This window comes from Anneissia japonica, unplaced genomic scaffold (genome assembly GCF_011630105.1).
Source record: "Anneissia japonica isolate Jap-2015-1 unplaced genomic scaffold, ASM1163010v1 scaffold2392_len1475705_cov187, whole genome shotgun sequence".
Taxonomy (NCBI): domain Eukaryota; kingdom Metazoa; phylum Echinodermata; class Crinoidea; order Comatulida; family Comatulidae; genus Anneissia; species Anneissia japonica.
In genome coordinates, this window is record NW_022751777.1 from 700,244 (window position 1) to 721,027 (window position 20,784).

Here is a 20,784-nt window from a genome sequence, read left to right on the forward strand (position 1 = left end):
GCATTATGCTGATTCAAAATATAGTAACATTTAGTATTTGCATGCCTTTAAAAAATGTTTTTGTGTTAAAAAATTAAAGACGGCAGTGGTAGAACTGGGAACTTTACCTGGTGCCAATTTCCTAAATCTGCCCCTGAAGTGAGGCGTTGAAGGTGTATAAAAAAAACAATTCCCCTTAATTTTTACTTGAAATTTAGACCACAACACAAAATTGTACAATATTGTATTACAATACGATATAGTTCATCTCAGGTTAGCAATAATATAATTCTAGAAATAAAATATTAGAAACAGAAAGGTATTGTTTTCATTAGTTTTGTTCAGCCGTTAAGGGAAATGGGATGTTTATTCACGGAGCGCATTTATTCGAAATGGTGTTCTGATGGGAGTTTACAGTGTCAGAGATTCCCCGAAGTAGTAGAAGGAGGGGGCCACTCACACCGTGTGACACAGCTCACAAATCTAACTCCGCTTCATGTTAAAAACAATCGCATTGGCTGACGACGGTCAGGTGCAATGACCCGGCTTAACAGGAATTTACTCCACAACCCTGAGATTGGAAGGCAAGCTTTAAGTCTCCAAGCTATTCTATTCCAACATATCACTGCCATACAGAATGGCTTATTGGCCCTGCAGGGCTTACAGTGTGTTGCAAATAATGGAATACACGTTACCACTGTTTTGTTGAAATAAAACTATAACACACAAAATTGCACTTACTGTTAAATGTAGTGTTCACCATCTCAGAATCCCCAAGCACATTACTTGCTTTCACACTGAAGATTCGCTTCATTTTGTCGTTCTTAATATCAATACATGAATTTTCTACATCTTCCCAACTATCAAGAAATGAAAATAGAAAAATATCATTTATTTAACTTTGCAAGCCTTCACATGACAGGGACCAGTGGCAGCACCAGGATTTGCCAGATGGTGGGTAACAACATCAGCATTCATGCAATATCCACTGCTACTTGGACATTGAATTCAACACATAGGCCTAGGCCATATACTGCTATACAGTTGACAGGTATCCTCCGTGCCTGAAATAGAAATCATCTGTCCGGGCATGTTGGAAAATAAGGGCCGTTTTCCGCATATATTTTGCCGAATCATAGACCTTCATGAGTTTAATGACTACAGTATATCCATAACCAATAGCAAAAAGTTATGAATTCTGCAAATCTGCCACCGATTTTCCGGGAAAATTTTAGCTAGGCCTGTGCCTACTCCACTTTAAAATATTATAATTATTAATGAATTTTTAAAAGAGTAGCCAGGCCTTTTAAATTAGTGCTACACCGGAATTTACTATAGTAGAGCAGCAGTCAGTTCAGTAGTGGCGTCGGTGTAAATTTACCTAACATAGGGGAGGGGGGGAGAGGGTGCGATTGAGGAGCACGATTGAGGAGGGGGAAGACAAATGCTCACTGACGGTGGCATATACATAGACAAGAGTGAAGACGTTCATGTATTCTTAAATTCATGATATTGCTATCTGATTGATAATGAAAAATAAAACTAAATAGGCCCATTTAAGTAGGTAATGAAGGTAATAAATACAGGGCCTAGTTTATTATTATAAACCCCCCCCCAAAAAAAAGCTCACTCTTCCCCAAGACGCTTCGTCCCATGGGAAATTTGCCTAGGGGCCTAGTCAAACAACCTCACTTCACTTTTTGCCAGAAAACTCAAAATCTCCCATCATTTATTCCCCCTCTCAAATGTCAAATCCTATATACTTATGGTCAAATACGAAAATAGTTTTAGCAATCCTGTCCTGTTGGAAAAGTTGACGCATATTACAGCAGTCTATAGGCCTCTCTGCTAATATTTACATGGGAGATGGGAATTTTTTTTTTTTTTTTGTGGGTAAATTATTTAGGGGGGGGGGGTTTTGGGGAATGTACTGACATAATGACATTTCCACGACTGCTGCGTACTCTATTCATGCTGCTTCATTTTTAATTATAATGCATCCCACACACTTTCTGCAGTAAATTGTCGACACAGTAAGCCTACAGTACATAAAGAAAGATGATCGTAGAAAATATATGTTGACTGGAATATTTATAACATACAAAACATACTATCATCAGTTTCGGAACCAATATTGTGAATACCTCAAAATAATGTTGACAAACAAAAATTCAATTAACTATTTTTGTTATTAAATAATATAGTTCATTGTCGTTGGTTGAATAAATAAATAAAATGAAACCCTTAATATGGCATGTGATACATTTCAGCAGTATATTTCAGTAGTAGGCCTATGCATTATTTCAGCATTTGCTGAAGAAGTAAACAGGTACAAGTTTCTTCCTCCATGCTTAAGATTTGCCCGTAGCCAGGGGAGTTCGTAGGGTTCGAACGAACCTCCTTTTCCTGAAGTGCCCTTTTTTGACTAAAAGTGCTAGCCTTTCTAGCTACAACACAAGAAAGTTTTCCTTTTCACCCCAAACAAGTAAGGCCTAGCTAAGCTGACGACGATATTTTAGCCTAAAATTTAACCTACATAATGAGTAAATCATTTTTTTAAAGACATTTTACATCCCCTTTCCGCTAGCTTATTCAGCGATGTATAGGCCAACGTAGGTCTCCTGGCTGCTACTAGGTTGTATTTATTTTTATGTAGAAGATAAAACTTTCGCGTCATGTCTAGGCAATCACCGATTCGAACGCAACACTAACATGTTTTTCGAGTTTCTGTCAATATAAATACAGACTATTTTTTTAAAGACGCGTTTCACGTCTAAGCAACCAGTTCGAACGCCCCCCACTAACGCGTTTGTCGAGATTTCGGACACAGTTCGCTTCTTGTCAACAACTTGACCTTTACCCTCCTTCCTGAGTTGAGCGTGTTCGCTGCGCGTGGTCTGGTTATTGACAACAAACAAGTAAGAAATCGTTATTCTTTCAAGCCTAGCAGTTTTATTTTTTTGAAAATCGTACCATACCAGGATCATGTCATTTTGCCAGTAACTAAAATAATTTGCTCTTTTGTTGTTGCTGATGGGTGTATATTAGAGCAATTAAATAAGGTGTGTATATGTAAAGAATGCTGTAGCTTCCGGGGGGCTTCGCATAGACCCCACCGGGAGCCCTAGGCGGCCCCCCCTGTCCCCCAGCCTGATGTGCTTGCTTCGCTCGCAAGTGCCCTTTACCTAAAAAAGAACCCCTGTCTGTAATTTCTGGCTACGGGCTTGCTTAAGATACAATCCAGGGAGCGACGTCTGGATGGCTGGTCACGTGGGCGGCCTTTTTAGTGATTAACTGGCTAGTTTTTAATCCAGGTATGCGAGCACTCTCAATGCGCCGGTGTGTGAACAAGAGCGTACTCTATACTTGCAATTGAAATAGGTCAATGGCCAACATGTACACACTACGTGGGAAAGTTCTTGCCATACGGTTCTTTATTTTATATTTTCAGGTATCTAAAAGAATAGCAGCCATATATTTGGACATTTTAGTGCCTCCTTTTTTTAAACAAGGCCTTTTTATCCACCATATTTTGAGTGGGCGATCCAGAACAAGTCTGACTTTCAGGGGCCCACTTAGGCCTAATACAACAATAATGTATAGGCCTATAAAAATATAGCCTATCAATCTATTATTCACTAAAATTACAATACAGCAAATACTTAATGAAAAATGTTAAATACAAAAATATAAAATTTGTATAATAAAGCCTACAATCAAACAATACACCATACAAACACTAAGAAAAAAGCTAAGAAAATAAAGAAAATAATTTGTCGTTTAAAATGGGTGGCTTAAGGTGTATTTTAAATAAAGCAGCGAGCTTAGTTTGATAGACCTATTGAGAAGAATAAAAAGAGTTAAATGATGTAACGATCTCTACTAATAGACGCTGTTATTCTATTGTAATTTAACAATGGGTGTGTTAAAGCTTAAATTTATAATCAATTGTTTAGAAAATGAGTGTCTGCGGGACTATTTATATTAAAATAAGTAGGATCCTACCCAAAATCCCACTGTGATCCCCGCCAGGATCCGGGTGGGATGTTAGGTGGGATCCTACTTGTACGACCGGGAATCCCACCCATAATTCCTGGTGGGATGGACAGGATCCTGGTCGTGATCCCGATTGGCATCCCAGTGAGACCCAGTTATAGTTTAGGTGGGATCCAACTGGGATATCGGCAGGATTGCTACCAGGATCCCACTCATCCCATCGGGAATTGGGCGGGATTCCCAGTCAGATGGGATCCCACCTAAAATCCTGCCGCGATCCCGGTTGAATCTTCGTGGGATCCCGTGATATTTTAGGTGGGATCCAACCAGGATATCGGCAGGATTGCGACCGAGATCCCACACATCCCACCTGGATTTATTAGCGGGATTCCCAGTCAGAGACGTGGGATCCCACCTACAATCCCACCCGCAATCCCGGTGGGATCCCAGTGTTATTTCATATGGGGTTCAACCGGAATAATAGGGGGAATCGCAACCGGGATCTCACATATCCCACTGGGAATTATGGGCGGGATTCCCGGTCGTACGAGTAGGATCCCACCTAACATATCCTACCCGGATTACGGCAAGATCTCAGTGGAATTTTGGGTGGGATCCCACTTCTACGACCGGGAATCCTGCCCATAATTCCCGATAGGACGCGAGTGGGATCCCAGTCGCGATCCCACTATGATCCCACCGGGAATCCCGGTTGTTTTTTTACTGGGGTAGCCCAGTGGACTAGTTTTTCTGACGATCTGGAGGTCGTTGGTTTAATTAAGCAAATAAAAATAAGTATAAACACTTACTGATCAAAACCATGACCAGAATCCCACTTTAGTTTTCTGTACTTGTAAGTCGTCTTCAGGTTGGTTGCTATCTTACTTGAAAGCCAGGAGCAATTGAAGTTAAAGTCAGGCTGTTCTATACAGGTAAGGTTTCTTACGGGTTGTGGCTTACCTGTGGAAAACAAGTTGTTTGTATTTATTCAGGGGCGGATCCAGAGATTTCCAAAGAAAATTGGGCCGATCGATTAACATTACCCCGCAAAATTTTCTCTTTTTTCAAACTTACAAAAGGGGATGAGCGGGGACCCCCCCCCCCACCTGCCTAAATCCGCCCCTGTTATTTAAACAACTTGTGTTTTTATGTATTATTTATCATTCCATCTTTTCAATGAGATGGCTGTCAGTTTAGTAAATAAATTTCAACAAATTAACGAAATCAGAAATCACATGGTAATGGATTGGGCCCCAAGTTTTTGCCGCGAAGATTTGGAACTTGTAGAATCGGTGCATAAAAAAAATACTTTTTCTTTCAAGTAAGCTTCAGTTCTTTAATAACAATAACATGACTTTGCGGCCTTAGGCCGAGTTGCGCACGTATAGATGGAGCCTAGCAAGGCAGGATTTAATGTTTTTTCATGGCATTATGTACCAGTTATTATAGGCTAGACATATATAAAACGGCATATTGTAAACTGTGTGAATTTATATAAGAAGACATGCAGTTAATTTCTGCAAGTTTTAACTCTAGCTGTAGACTTGAGATCCCTGTAAGTCTGACAATCTTGGCCAGCAGACCTAACTTTTCAATTGAATTAAGTTTAAACACAATAATAATTTTTCAAATTCAAAGCTAAAAATCACTGGTATTATACTTACGTCCAACAGTGATGGACACATTTTCCCACAATTCATTGCCCTGATCGAATCCACAAGAATAATTACCACTTTGATCAAATGAGAGGATATTTATCATCAAAACAGACATATTGCCAGCAACTTCTGCAGTTTGTGGTAATGGATCACCATTGAACTTCCATGATATTTCTGATGCTGACATATTTGTATTAGATTCACAGTATATTTTTACACTAGTGTTCACTTTGAGCTCCACAACTTTTGATGAGTTCAGCATAGTGACTGAAATAGAGAAAAAGTTATTAGGATCCATTAAAGTCGACAGAAAAAAGTACATGTTTATTAATTCACAATTCACAAATATATAAATAAAGATATAAACATTCTTCTAAATTTCAAATTGTTCTGAATCACTGAGCTTTCAAATATATTTATCATCATTATGAAATTACAATAAAACAATTTATGAATATGAAAATAAAGAGGATGCTGTGGATTCAATAAATATGCAATAATGATGTGATAGATTTAATATAATCAATACAAATATTAAACATAAATGCATTCAACATTTTTAATAAACAAGTGTGAAACTTTTTTTGGTAATGTTGATTGTTGGTTTGGCCTTAAAATTTCATTTTAAATTAACTTTTAATTTTTAATAGTGTACTGACTTATTATTAATATTTTTGTGATTTCCTTTAGAACATTTTTACAGATTTTGATTTTTAATAATAATAAAAGTACTGGTATGTTTTTTTTTTTAAATTATGTTCTTTTAAGAACATAAATTTTAAAAAACACAGAGTTTTAAGCATTTCTCCATGGTTTAAATGTGGAGAAATATGTTTTTTCTTTTTTAATATTCATTTTTTAAGCCCTGTCAAGACTATCCAATTTTATTTGGCAAAAAAAATGTGACATGCCAAGAATATGCTCATGATGATAATATATATGGACATACAACAATGTTTTTGTCAAAGAAAAATTGATTCTGGACAAATCCTATGCCACCCTGACACTTGCATGATTTTTGTCTTCTTGCAATTCCACACAATGCGTCGTGGCAAGGTGTACCATTCGGTGGTAGAGAGCGGAGCGTAAAGCCAGGTTTGCGGCCTGTTCGCGCACTGTACACAAATAAGTTACACAAGGGCCAAAAATGGGCTGCATTGGCACGCAATGACACTACTTGTTTATGCATATGTTAAGTATTGTTCTTGCACTGTTCACGTCTACCATACCACATTATCCTACAGTGTTACGCATGACACACATAGTTCCCGCTGTCGCCCCGACAATTTATCACATGCAGGCAATTTTTGGCCACGCTTTGTCCCATTTGGCGGCACTCTATATATGCAGTATAGGTTTCACACTAACTTTAATCCTCGACTCACTGTTGATGACATGCTATGCCAGCGACACTGTTATTGCAGAAAAGAGAGAGTGTCTTTATCTGGCAGGTGCAGGACTATTGCTTCTTAAAGGGCAGGAGAAAAGGCAGCAAGAGCATTGACAAGCATCGTCGGCCGTGTTTGCGCAGAGTTCACGCATGGTTCATGAAGTAGCACACACATGGCACGAATATTGATTATTGCACCCCGCACCCTTCACATATTCCTCACACTCGTTCCCGCAGACTTTAATTATTGACACGCCGAAGTGCGCACCACTGCGAGAATGCAAGTGTCAGGGTGGCATTAGGCAGATTACCAAAAGATTTCCAAGAGCAAAATTCACTGTCTTTATGAGACAAATCTTTTCGAAAAGACAAAACATATGCAGTATACTCTACATATACTATCCCAGCTAACAGTTTTACATTATAATTGTTACAATAATGTTACAGATTGATGAGCAAAACATTTTTCTACAAAAACCATGCGTATTCACATTATAAGGTACTTTCCAACTAAATTTATGTTCAAAAGGCCTTCTATCTGAAGTAAAGTTACGACAAACGTAAATAATTATGCAATTATTTCTAAGGATGAGTTCACACATAATGCTAATCCAAGACATAATGTCCTTTTTACATGAAGGCTAGTTCTAAGCTTAGACAAGATTTTTTTTATACCTTGCTTTGATACTTATTATTCTAAAGATCATCAGAGGAGGGGGAACATTTTTTGTTTATTTTGTTTTCTTATAGCAAATGATTTTTCCCAAGACATCCAGACAGAGGTGAAGACCAAAATAAAATGTTATTGTTGAATGTAAACAGTGTAGTAACCTTATTTTTATGTGCGGTACAGTACCAGAGGATGTACATAAATCCAGGGATTTGTAGAATCAAGGTTGGGTTAAATTTGCAGTGACCTTTGACCTACATGGTGCTACTCATTATAATGCTTAGAGAGCATGCATCTAATTATTTAGAGGGAGGAGGGACTAATCAGCAAAAACTAAATTCTCATATGGATCTCTTGGTCAACTAAAAGATCCAACAAGCTGAGGTCGCGTAGTAAACCAGAAGTGTCTGGTTCATTTCACATCAATTACACTCCAGAAACTGTCATTTGGCTTCCCACCGTCATATCTCAGCTAATAGAAATCAGATCTATAAAGATCATTTTAAAGTACACACATTTATGAAAATCATTATATAGATTTCAAAGTTGTATCACTTTATCTTTAAAACATGTATTCCACCAACCACTCACTGTCTGAAGCATACTGTATATCATGGCTGATTTTAATTGGCACAAACCCGACACAACATGAAGCCTAGGCTTGTTTTTACCCAGCGACGTGACTCTTGCAACCACACTTTGTGTGTGTGTGTGGACATTTAGAGTGATGCTTTGGAAATGAGTGATAATTCTTTCATATGTTCAATGCCAGAAAAAAAAATAGCAAAATCGAAAGGTGTCCTAGTATGCTAACTCACAGCTTGACAGGCAAGGAGATAGAGATGTTTGCTAAGCATTCACTATCTGGTTCAAATCCCCATTAATATAGAACCTAGGCCTACAGGTATTATATATGTTGCACAAAGGCTACTCAGGTTTGAGTCTCGTCACTTGTTTCGTTTCTTAGTCAAAATACTTTGTTCAGTTTAGTATGTAACGCTAGGTTTGAAAAGCCAAATTGTCGCCAAGTACTAGTTGCGAGGTTACAAAAAAATTCTCCCTTGGGAGCTATAAGTTTGTGTCCCATGGCAATTTGATCAAGGATATTATGTGACGCACAGAGGCCTTGGGACAAGAGAGAACATTGATCACGTAACATTGATTCATTGACTATTTTACACATCTGAGTGCAATGACTTCTTGAAGGGATGCGAGTAAAGTGGTCGGTGAGAGAGTTGGTTATTAGCCATGGCTTTCGGAGAATTATAGAAAAGCTCTTCGGAACTAGTGTACAGTAAGTGTTCAGAAATAACAATGTTTGGCACACTTTCTTTGAGTCAAATGATGTTTTATTCATCTTTCTTATTGTTTATTACTAATGATAATAAAAAAAACTATGGAAACACTCGTTTTTCTATAAGGCCGTAAAAGACATTGTGCAAATCAACAAAACAGAAATTAAATAAAAATTACAAACAAATTACAAATAAGAAAATCCCATTACTGTATGAAACTTAACAACATTAACTAAACTAAGTGATCTTAAATACACTTACATCATTAACTGTAATACTTTTGATAGTATAATCAAAACTCTTAATCTGCAATAACTATAATCTATGAAATGATAATTGATCGATTTCAATATGTAACATGCAAGTCTCAATTGTCTGAAACTTTCCTGTGATTGCCTTGTTGTCTTTTTGTACCATTTTTAATTATATAATTTAACAATTTTACTGTTTTATAGCTTTTTAACTTTTATATATCTATGTATTTTGAATGTAAATTTGGTGCAATTCAGTTTATTCTGCAATGCCATTGGATTTAAGTTGAATAAACCAGATTTGAATTGAATTGAATTGATTAATTTGTTATTTTCATTTTAAAATTAGAAATTGTATTTGAGTTTTTGAGGTCACTACTTAGTTCTTTCTATAATTTAGCATCTCTTTATAAAAGACTTTTGGTTTGGGTAGTCTTAAATGATTTTTAGATCTTGGGTCATAGGCTCATTCTTTAATATGGAATCTGCTTGTTAGAAGTTGGTGCTAAATTATTAGTAATATTTTGAACACTGATGGCCTCATTATGATACAACCTCCTCTCAAGGTTATCTAAGTTCATCATCATCATTATTATTGGTTCCATAAACTTAGCCGTCGCGGTCATGGAGTACGGCTGATACGACTTTATTTTCTTTTTGTCCTGCAGTCAAGTTCAATAATTCTGACCCATAGATGCTGCAATTGCTCTGAGTAAATGGATTTTTGATTTTATCATCTTTCCATCTGAAGATGTTTCGGATCTTCCATCTTCTATAATGAAGGTGCCCAAGTATTTGCAGGCCTTTTCTTCATGAAGCTTCATACCCTGTACTGTTATGTTAATGGAACCCCATCTCCAAAAACTGTAATTTGGCACCTAAGCTAGTCTTCAATTTTATCAGTACTGATGGCCATTCCCAGTAGCAACCTTTCCAATTTTATCAAGTCAGCTAATTCTCCTATACTATGTATTTGCAATGAGGTAAATATTATCAGCGAACCTCCAATTAGAGATTCTTCTGCCACCAATAGAAAGTGATAATATAAATCTTTCAGGTGCATTTGTCATATCTCCTCCAAAAACACTGAGTTAAAAAGGCATAGTGACTGTACACCTTTTTTTTGTCTTCACCTACTGTGGTTGGAAACCAATGGCTAAGTGCTGTGTTGACCAAAACTGTATTTCTTGAATCATGGAATAGAGATTCACTTACAGGCTTTACTGTTGTCAATGTTGCATTTTGTCATAATCTGAGTTGCCTTCTGCCATACTTTATCAAAAGCTTTTTTGAAGTTGATAAAGTTGTGGTAGACTTCCTTTGGATGTTCAGCCATTTTCTCAGATATGTAGATTAAAAAAATAGTTTGGTAGTGCTTCTGCCACTTCTGAGCCAGCCTATTATTCTGCTGCTTTTTTTCCCCCGTAAGACAATTAGGATAAATAAACAAGACATTGAATGAGTATTAACCTAAATTTTGACAAGTTCTAAATCAATCGTGAGTAAATTAATGAACCTCACACACTATGTAAGCGGATACAATACTTTTTTTTCAGTATATTTATGTCTGCACGCAATTGACAGAGCAAATTGAGACATGATTCATAGTAATCAACCCTTTGATTAAGATATGAAAATTGATACACTCATCAAAATTCAACCATAGCTCATTTCTACATTAATTATCAGTCGAATAATAGGCTCCAATATTGTGTACAAGGAAACAATTGAAATTTTTTTTTCAATATTTGTCTCGCACCATTGTGTCAGCAGTAATCAACTCAAGCTCCATGGTGCCTAGTCATCTCTAAATTAATCATCACTATACAAATCAATTCTAAATACTATGACAATCACAATATTCAATTATTTTTTTATGTTATCAGCATTTTATGGCATATAAGCCCTGGGATATAACCCAAAAGTTTAAATCTGGATGAAAAAATGAAAATCTCTTGATTTGGCATATTTTTTTAATTAAAAAAAAATTTTGAAATTACAATTGTTGGCTGAGCTGGTAATGTAGCTATCTCAATCTTATGTTAATACAAATAAAATAATGGCAATTCTTTATTTGTCCTAACTCTAACTGGAAATGAAGAATTTTGGCTGGGCCCCTGGGGACCAACAGTACCCACAGTGCAGCGCCACCCTATTTAACTATATAACCGGCAGATAAAGAAACAAACATCGTCCTAACCTGACCAACTCTCAATATATATGAGGGTTATTCGAGGAGCCTTAAGCGATCAAACTCTAATTAAAACATGACGTTGGCCGGGTTTGAACCAGGGTCTTCAGCACAAAATGCAGGGACATTACCACTCGGCCAACAGCCCAACTTTTCAACACAGTGGTCTGTGTGTGCCAGTATGCTTCAGGAAATCCTTACAAAAAGTTTGCAAACAACCACACTGAAAGGTTTATCAAAATTCATCTAGGCAAGTTATAATCGCTTTGTAAGAATTTTATAGGTCATAATTGTTCTTTAAGAAATAAATACTAGCAGAATTGCAAGAAATTGTTGACTGGAGAAGGAATTCTCAACTGTAAACAAAGCTTCTTTTCTAATAAAAGGTAGCATAAATATCTGGGGCGGATGCAGGATTTGGCGGTTAGGGGGTATGTGAGAGTCCATACCACCACAGCATGGGTGGGGTTGAGGTGGGAAAATTTTGGAGAATATTGACCTCTAGTTGCCTGGAAATTGCACTCTCATACCTTTAAAATCTTACTGGTAATTCATATCAACAATATAATTCAATTATTTTTTCTTAATACATTTTAGGGGGTGCGATCATACCGTCCAAACCTACCCTGATCCACCCGAGACAATACTGTAAGGCCTTCCTAACTTCTTAGGCCAAATGTTATATAACAATTTACATAATTGGAAACAGTGGCATTTCAGATATTATTTGTAAACAAAAACATATTTATTAGCATTGGACATTTGTGGCATTTTTATATATTAAGAAGGAGCATGGGTGTAGGTTGGGGGGGGGGGATGCGGGGGTGTTCTCTTCATCTTCTTCTTTTGTTCTTTTCAGCTTAGTCAAGCCATTACCCTCGTCACCACTTTCTTCCAGTTCAGCCTTTCCCAATCATTTTTGCTCAAAGTACTGATCGTTCTATTCGCACCCCCTCCCAGATCAATACCAGCATATGCCCCTGAACAAAAGGAAGGAAATGAACTAAATAAATAAAGAAATTTATATGAATGAAATTTTCAATTCATTTCATTTTATTTATTTGTCTCAAACATTAAAATTTACAACAAACTAAAACAGCAAAAACAACCACAAAAGCACAAAAGAACATGAGACAGGACACCCCAAAATTCAACTTAATCACTGTCGAGTGGAGGCCCTTTTACAAAAAAAATTTTCAAATAGATTAAATTATTTAATAATTATTTATGTTTCTTTTTATATTTATTTACTATGTTGACCCTGATTGCACAATTAATCATCCAGAATTTTTTAAATGCATCAGCAATACCTGACAGCATGTAAGCGTAATTATGATACTAGAGTACTATTCACGGTAATCCCCTTCAAAGTAGTAATCGATGGGGGTACACGTTTAGTGAGCCCCTTCATAGTAGTAATTGATGGTAGTGTTCAGTGTGCCTTAATAGTCAATGAGTGATCATCTGCTTATCTTACTTAAATATGGAAACATTGAAGGAACCAATTACACGTCAACATATGCAGTTGTCGTTTCACAGATGATCAAAATTACTCCTTGCAACTAATGTGAATTTGTTGCTTAACCTTGTCTAGCTATACAACTATCTTGAGTATTGTAGCACAATTTTTATCATCCTAAACCCTTCTCTTCACAGTAAAATGAATTTGCCCTCTTAACCAACATCAGGTATTTTATACCTAAAATCCCATAGAACTTAAACCAGATACTCACTGCACTGGACGGTCATTGGTGGACATGTAGATTACGCAATACCACAATGAGCACGCAACTGATCGTTTTTAATCACGATCCGTTAGACTTACACCAACAATCGGCAGACAGCGTCGCATTGTCTAGCGCTTACAGGTAGCGAAGCTGGATTCTTCGATCGTACAACAGTTGTACGAAATCGCGAGTGTCCAGCTTTAGACACATGAGGTGTTTCTACCTTTTAAAAATTTTCCTGATTTCCAACCATCATTTGGGACATTAGGCCTTTCTCTGGTAATTGCTCTTTAATTGGATTATAATCACAGCTTCTGTAATTTATTGCCTATGCAAGGTCAGCTATACGGGTGTGTTCGAGCCAGAAAAACACCCGTGCGTTGCTCAAACGAGGGTAAGATGTAAAAAACATCTGGAACACGCTCGCCGATTTTGACCACCAAATTTAGGGTTATAGAACCGTGTATCGCTGTCAAAGGCCATTATCGCGACCATTAATCATGTTTTAATGACTCTACCGTCTGACGGTCAACATGAATTCAATTCAACACACGCGAAAACCATAAGTCTGTCGAGTTTTACAAAAACAAATGCATTCGCTGATCTGTTGTTAATGTTATAGCATCATCATGTCTGTGTGGACCGAACCTATGATACGTTACCCTCTCTCATTGTGGAGGGGGGGAGACAGAATACAAAGACAACTGGACGGCACCCGCCGAAACAGCGATATTTACAAAGAAATAACTGCAAAGATCGAAGAAAAATTTAGGGGAAAGCTGACGGTGACACAGGTCACCAATAAACTGAAGTATTTGCGCAAGGAGTACAGCAAAGCCGAAGACAATAACAACAGATCGGGACGCGAAAAAGTTACCTGCCCATCTACGATGTCATCGACAGAATTTTGGGGACCCGAGACATCCACAATCCGATTATTGACAGCAACAACTTGCCTGGCATAAATGAAGGTGTGTATCGTAAATCGTTTATTTTTGTTCGTGGTGTGAAAGCCACCACTGATTAGTCTGGCCTTTCCCCATGTTCTCCGAAGTTCCCCGAATTCTAGGCCCCTATCCACCCTAGGCTAGGCCTAGGGCTAATTAATTCAGACCTAGGCTGATACGGAACAAACACCATATCATAAACAAAATTTCGTCGAACAACGTCAATGAATACAGAATAACAATCGAATATTTAGCAAAGTACAAGTGCCTGAAGCATGGTTAGAAACGTAAATATTACGTGGCATTATGGGATATATTATTGCCTCGCTGACCTCAAACAAGTATTTTCGGGGTATATTTTTACACGGTTAGACAAGATAAGTTTGTGCTCGAATGCGGGGACCCCCCGTGGTGTAAAGCCGTGCGTTTACCTGTCATATAAACGGAATTTAATAGGCGTGTATGGCTCAAACGCACACGACTATACCATACCATAGGTATGCCTATGTGATTTATTGACAACTTGCTGGAAAACTAATTACCAATTCGGCTCTTTCTTTTGATATTGAGTTTGATTGTCAGTTAAGGTCAGTGCAAATTGAGGTTCCTCAACCGTTAGAGCTATTGCTGAAACGGGTATTGTGGTAAAGGGAATGGTAACAGCATGCAAACCCTTTGGCTTGGACTCGCTGTTGAATCTTTTGTCGAGCTATAATGTAGGAGCAGCCTAGGGAGATAAATGTCTCCGTAATAACCTTGTGATTGGAACATATTAAAAATTTCGCTAACAGTGCCAATCCATTACATCGAGTTGTCTCTCTTTATATCCCTTGCTGGAGACATTAATATCCCTTTAATAAAAAAAAAACATTAAAATTATACTGTTCCTCTATTACAACCTTAGAAGCTATAGCTCCAATAGATCACCCTTTAATATTTATTGTCAAAATTATTATAAGACTAAACAACCAAGTAAAAACACACACACACACTAAAACAAGCGATATTATAATAAAATGTTGAAATAAATTGATCTTCTGCAAATTATCTTGGTCCTACTACTACTACTAAAAACAAATCTACAAATTACACTAAATATTGATGATAAATTAAATACAAAGCAAACCTTATTATCATAAATTTCATTGAAATAGTATACTGAAAACACTATACATCATTTGGTCAAAAAAGTAGGCCTACTTGTGGCCAGATTGCACAAAGATAAACATGCACTGTCAAGAGGCCCTCCTCACATAATGTGCCTACAGGAAGCATAAAAATTGCTTTGTAAAAAATTATGTCATCAATAAATGAACAACAGAATGTCTTTAGCTAATGACATCCCGTACATCTGCGGAAGGTGACACTGAGTGGGTGTCTCATTTCAACGATCTGACGGATCCTTGTTATTGGATATGCATGTTGTTGAAACGAAGGTGACACATCATGCATATCGTGCGACTAGTATGACAATGTGCACTGCCATTTATATTTTCGATGTAAAATTAACAGAAATGATGGGACTCATAATAGTCAAATGTATGATGCATTAAGATTAATAATGAGTAGACGAGGTATCAGATGTAATTACAAGAATTACTGCATCTGAAAATGGCTTTCCTAGCCTATACTGTAGGTCAGTGGGAAGACAATCTCTAGCTGGCAGTTTTACACTTAAGTAGACAAAGTCAGGCACATAGAGTAATGGTGAAAGTAGAATATTTGTAGAGCGCCCTCCATAATAAATCGTCTCAAGGCACTGACAGTGCTAGACCACGAATCATATTGAAAAACAGACAAAACAAACATATAAATAGAAAAAAAATAAAATAAACAAGTCATTCAGGTAATGAATGAGACAGTGGCCAAAAATGGCACATGCAGTCTGACAGTAATTGTGTTGTAGTCCACGAAAATAAATTACAAACTTATTGCAGCCCAATACCATCTTACAACTAGAAACACTTCCAGGTACAGCCCAACGCCAAACGTCAGAAAAAATTAAAATATTAAAACTGAACGTAGGTAATATATAAACTGAAACCATAGGATATGCACTGATACGAATAATATGAATGTCACTCCAAAAGTGGCTGAAAAGCATCCAAAGAATTAAATTTGTTTCTCTAGTTGATTATTTATTTTATTTCCTGAACATAAACCTGGTTCTCACACTGATAACTTAGCTCTAAATCTACAGTTGTTAATCTTTGTCTTGGCATTGTTTATTCCCAATATACATTCTCATCTTAATACCTACTGATGGTAATTTGCTCTGATTGGATAATTGCCTCATTTGAATACATGCATATTAATTAGGATTTCTGGTAACTTGTTTAGTTTGTGTCTTTGTATTATGTACTGTATTCCTGAAGATACTTAAATAAAAGTGAAATGTAGAATAATGTAGAACTCAATATTAAATAAAACATAATTACAAATACAAGAATATATAAGTACTATTCTCTGTCAAGTTTATTTTCACTGGCATTTTATAATTATTTTTTGCCATACTCACTTTTGCCATTACTATTCTTAATTTATGTTAATGATTTAAATAATGTTAGTGACACACTGCAGGTAATATCTTTCACCAATGATACCACTCTTTTTTTATTCTAATCAAAATATGGATGTATTATGTAATACAGTAGAACCCCTCATTTATGAACCCCGATTTAACGAATTCCCAATTTTACGAACGTAAAATCATGTCATTGTTGTCATAAATAAAGTTCCTATTTCATGTACAAAACACACACGTGTTAAGAATTAATCGTTAGGCGCAAGCTGGAGTTTATTTACTCGGTCTTAGATGGTTTGCTGTACAATATCGGTGATCTCTACTACAATACAAAATGCAGATAGTGCGCTTTGAATACACCGACATTCAACACGGCGATCATACTTAGGCTATGTCTGCAGACGTGACAAAACTTCGCCCATTGCGTAAGTTGTCGGCATATCGATAGGCGCATGATTTATTCATCTCTGAATACACCACCCTCATATCATAATTTAATGAACCCCCTTATTATGAATGGATTTTATTTATCAAATCTAACTAACGTTAGTCTACCATATCATTATTTCCCCCATAAAATAAAACACTGACACCCACATTTTATTTTTCACTTTATTATTCATTACATAAATGTTAATATAGGCGTAGAACAATCGTATTACATACAAAAAAAAAGTCCAAGCGCCGTGTCTACAGCCAATCAGCGCTCTTCTTTTAAAAAGTTGTGAACCCCTGGTTTCCGGGTTATTCTGTACAGGGTATTTACTTGACGCCACAAGCACATGGATCGAGAGAAAAATGCTGTTGGGTTACTCACCCTGTTGCGGCGCCCGCGGGGCTGTGTTTCTTTGTAAGCTAGAAGATAAATCATATATTATTGCCTGAGAAAGAGAGAATAAAGTTTCTATACACATTAACAGGTATGTATAGTACTGTACATTATTATGATCATTATTTTGAATTTCTTTTGAGCGCAAGTTGGAGTTTTGGCTCCAATCCAACAAAATTTAAGTCCAGGTCTAGCCTAGCCCAGCCTAGCATATATATAAATACATAGGAATTTCAAACAAACCCGATTTTACATACGAATGATTTTTACTTAAAAATCTAATTATATTATTTTTCATTCTACTAAAAAAAAATTAATTTTAATAATTTTAAATGTTTTCTTAATAACAAAACTATTGAGTGTAAAACACAAACTTTATTTCTTGGTGTTTACATCCAAGAAAATTTGAAGTGGACCAGTCACTATAGAACTACATTTCCAAAAAAATATCTAAAACTATTGGCATCATTAATAGGCTCAAGTTTAGTTTTCCCGAACATATTCTACTTTCCCTTTATAATACCGTTATTTTACCACATTTACAGTATTGCAATATTGTCTGGGCTTCTGATTATCCTTCAAATTTGAATAAACTTGTTAAACTACAGAAACGTGAAGCCAGAATTATTATACCTACATCCTTCTGAACTCCATCTGAACCTTTATTCAAACGACTGAAAATTTTAAATTTATTTGATATTAACAAGGTACAACTGGCAAAATTTATGTTTCAGTATTTAATAAAAATGCTTCCTCATCCTATGTTACAATTGTTAGATACATCTCGGAAAACCCATTCCTATAATATTAGAAATGCATCTGTCCCAGTTCCCTTCGTCAGACTCGGAAAAAGTCAATTATTTGTTTCTGTTGCTGGTCCTAATTTATGGAATGATCTCGATGTTTCAATTAAAAGTTCAGTTTCTTTATCTGTCTTTAAAAGTAAAATTTAAAAAGAATACTTATTGTACGATCAGTAAAATAATAATGGTAGTTCCTTAAGTTCATCTCTCTGTTTTATTTATTTATCTATTTACTTATTTATTTATTTATTTTTATTTATTTTCTATTATTTTATTTATTTTTTTTTTGGGGGGGGGGGGAGGTCATGACGAGACAAGTTTTTGACTTCTAGTTATGATCCTAATGATGGTGGTTTATTATTTGTATTGTATTGTATACTATTATTATTTCCATCATTGAATAAATGACAAATTAAGAGACGCTTACTATCAAGTGCAGTAAATTGAAAAAACTAAAAACTAAAGACAAAAAAATACCAAGCAGTGACAGGAAGTAAGTAATTAATTTGCATATCAATAGGGCCTACTGTGTGGAGCTATAGTGGAGCTAAGCAATAATTAGCCATTCTTAGCAGATTAACTAGATAAACAGTTTGGCTTTGACTGAATAAGTTTGTTTGTGTAGTGTAGGTTTTAATTGAATAAATTTGAATTTTGCCATGTTCTTTGAACAATCAACAACACTTACGAATGCACAATCATTATATAAAGTAAGTACGAATTAATGATTCCTTATGGGCAGAATAAAATTTACATTCGATAAATTGGCGAATCACCAAAGTAATTGGTCTCATTAAAGACAGTTGTCTTAATTATTTTAATATTGTAACAGATTTCTCTCAATGGTGCAAAGACAACTACTTAAATATAAATGGATCAAAAACAAAAGAACTAATTGTGGATTATAGAAAGAACAAAAGTAATGATATTGAACCATTAAGGATTAATGATACTAATATTGAAGTTGTAGATAATTATAAATATCTGGGGATTCTAATCGATAATAAATTAACATGGGAAGAACATTGCGAAGTTGTTATAAGTAAAGGCATGTCATGTCTGCATTTTCTTAGAAAGTTAAAGTTTTTTCGGGTTGGCAATACCATACTCAAGCTCTTCTATTGGTCTATAGTTGAAAGTGTCATTATTTTTGGATGCAGCATCTGGTTCAATAGTCTAAGGAAAGTAGATTCACAAAAGCTACAAAGAATAGTTAATCAAGCTAACAAAATAATTAAAGAAAGCATTTGCTTAGAAGATGTAGTAATGACTGATAAGACCAAGAGCATAATGGCTGACAATACACACTCTCTGTCCTCATATTACAATTGGTTGCCTTTAGGAAAAAGGTTGAGGTCTATTTTGTGTAAAACCAAGAGATATCATAACTCTTTTATTCCTCATTCCATCAGAAACTATAACAACATTAGCAACAGAAAACCTGTCTCTTATACACATCTAGATGTGTATAAGAGACAGATATAACAACTCCCTGTTTCAATGATGAAGCTTTGCCAATATAGGAATGTAATTAAGAATTATCAAACAATCATTTAATAAACCATCCAGGGAGCACGGGGGAGGGGAGGGGATAGCTGATTCCCTCTTCCTCTCCCGGAAAAAAAAAAGAAAAAGAAAGCCAAGTTCAGAAAGAATGGAGCACAGTACCATATCATGTAGAGTTGCCTACGTCAAAACCTGTTCAAACCAAGCTAATTTTCGATAACACCACTGCCATTGTTTTAATCGATTTTAACATGTTATGTTTTAAATATATGAGGCATGTTGTGGCAAAATGGCTAAGTTGTAGCAAAAATTGAAATTCAAGTTATTGGTATTTTCAAATACCTGAGTATGTGATCTTTAAAATGAGTGGTCATTCATTCAAATTGGAAATTTCAAGCCTAAGTGATTGGAAAGTGAAAGTAGAGTTACTCTTATACCCGATTCACACGTGAAGTTAAATTTAACAAAAAGTAACAAATTGTAACCGAGCGATCTCCCGAGTTATTCCTACCGAGATAAAAAGCATTCACACGCGTCTGTAAGGTAATGCCAAGGTTGTGTAAAATTTATTCAGTGTTTATTCAATGAAACATTTTTTCCCCTACTGCGATATAGGTCTAGCCTAGGCCTAGTTGAGAACCCCTGTCACAGATGGACTGTTGAACTCACCATCACAATAAACATTCGAAGCAATCAAAATACCCTTAACAACTGCTGTACTACTACTACTAGGCCTAGCTTCCGACATTTCTGTCGACTCTTGGTAATACTATTACTAACACCATCCCGATGTTTGTGTATGTATCATCTTCTTCTACAATTACTAATTAACATCGATAACAAGGGTAATTCATCCATCATTGAGAAAAACTAGGCCTATCTATTTCTAGTGGATCGGAATCGTCTGCAGAAGGAAGAAAATTCAAGGGACCCCGCGAAACAGTAGTATCTGTCTCTTATACACATCTCTTTCCCAGACGCGTTTGTAATACATGGTTTTCCCAGACGCGTTTCTGTC

The 20,784-nt window shown here is 36.1% G+C and overlaps 1 protein-coding gene across 1 annotated transcript in view; it reads right to left on the bottom strand.

Moving 5' to 3' along the window:
• The window catches only part of LOC117121830, a 31,237-nt gene extending 13,585 nt beyond the window's left edge, over nucleotides 1-17,652 (bottom strand). Inside the window, exons 1-4 of the mRNA XM_033267198.1 lie at nucleotides 17,446-17,652; nucleotides 5,640-5,900; nucleotides 4,785-4,935; nucleotides 721-839 (exon numbers count right to left, since the gene is read on the bottom strand). Coding sequence (XP_033123089.1) covers nucleotides 721-839; nucleotides 4,785-4,935; nucleotides 5,640-5,900; nucleotides 17,446-17,542 — 628 coding nt within the window. The 5' untranslated portion in view covers nucleotides 17,543-17,652. The remainder of the gene's footprint in view (nucleotides 1-720; nucleotides 840-4,784; nucleotides 4,936-5,639; nucleotides 5,901-17,445) is intronic.
• Between the last annotated feature and the right edge of the window lie 3,132 nt (nucleotides 17,653-20,784).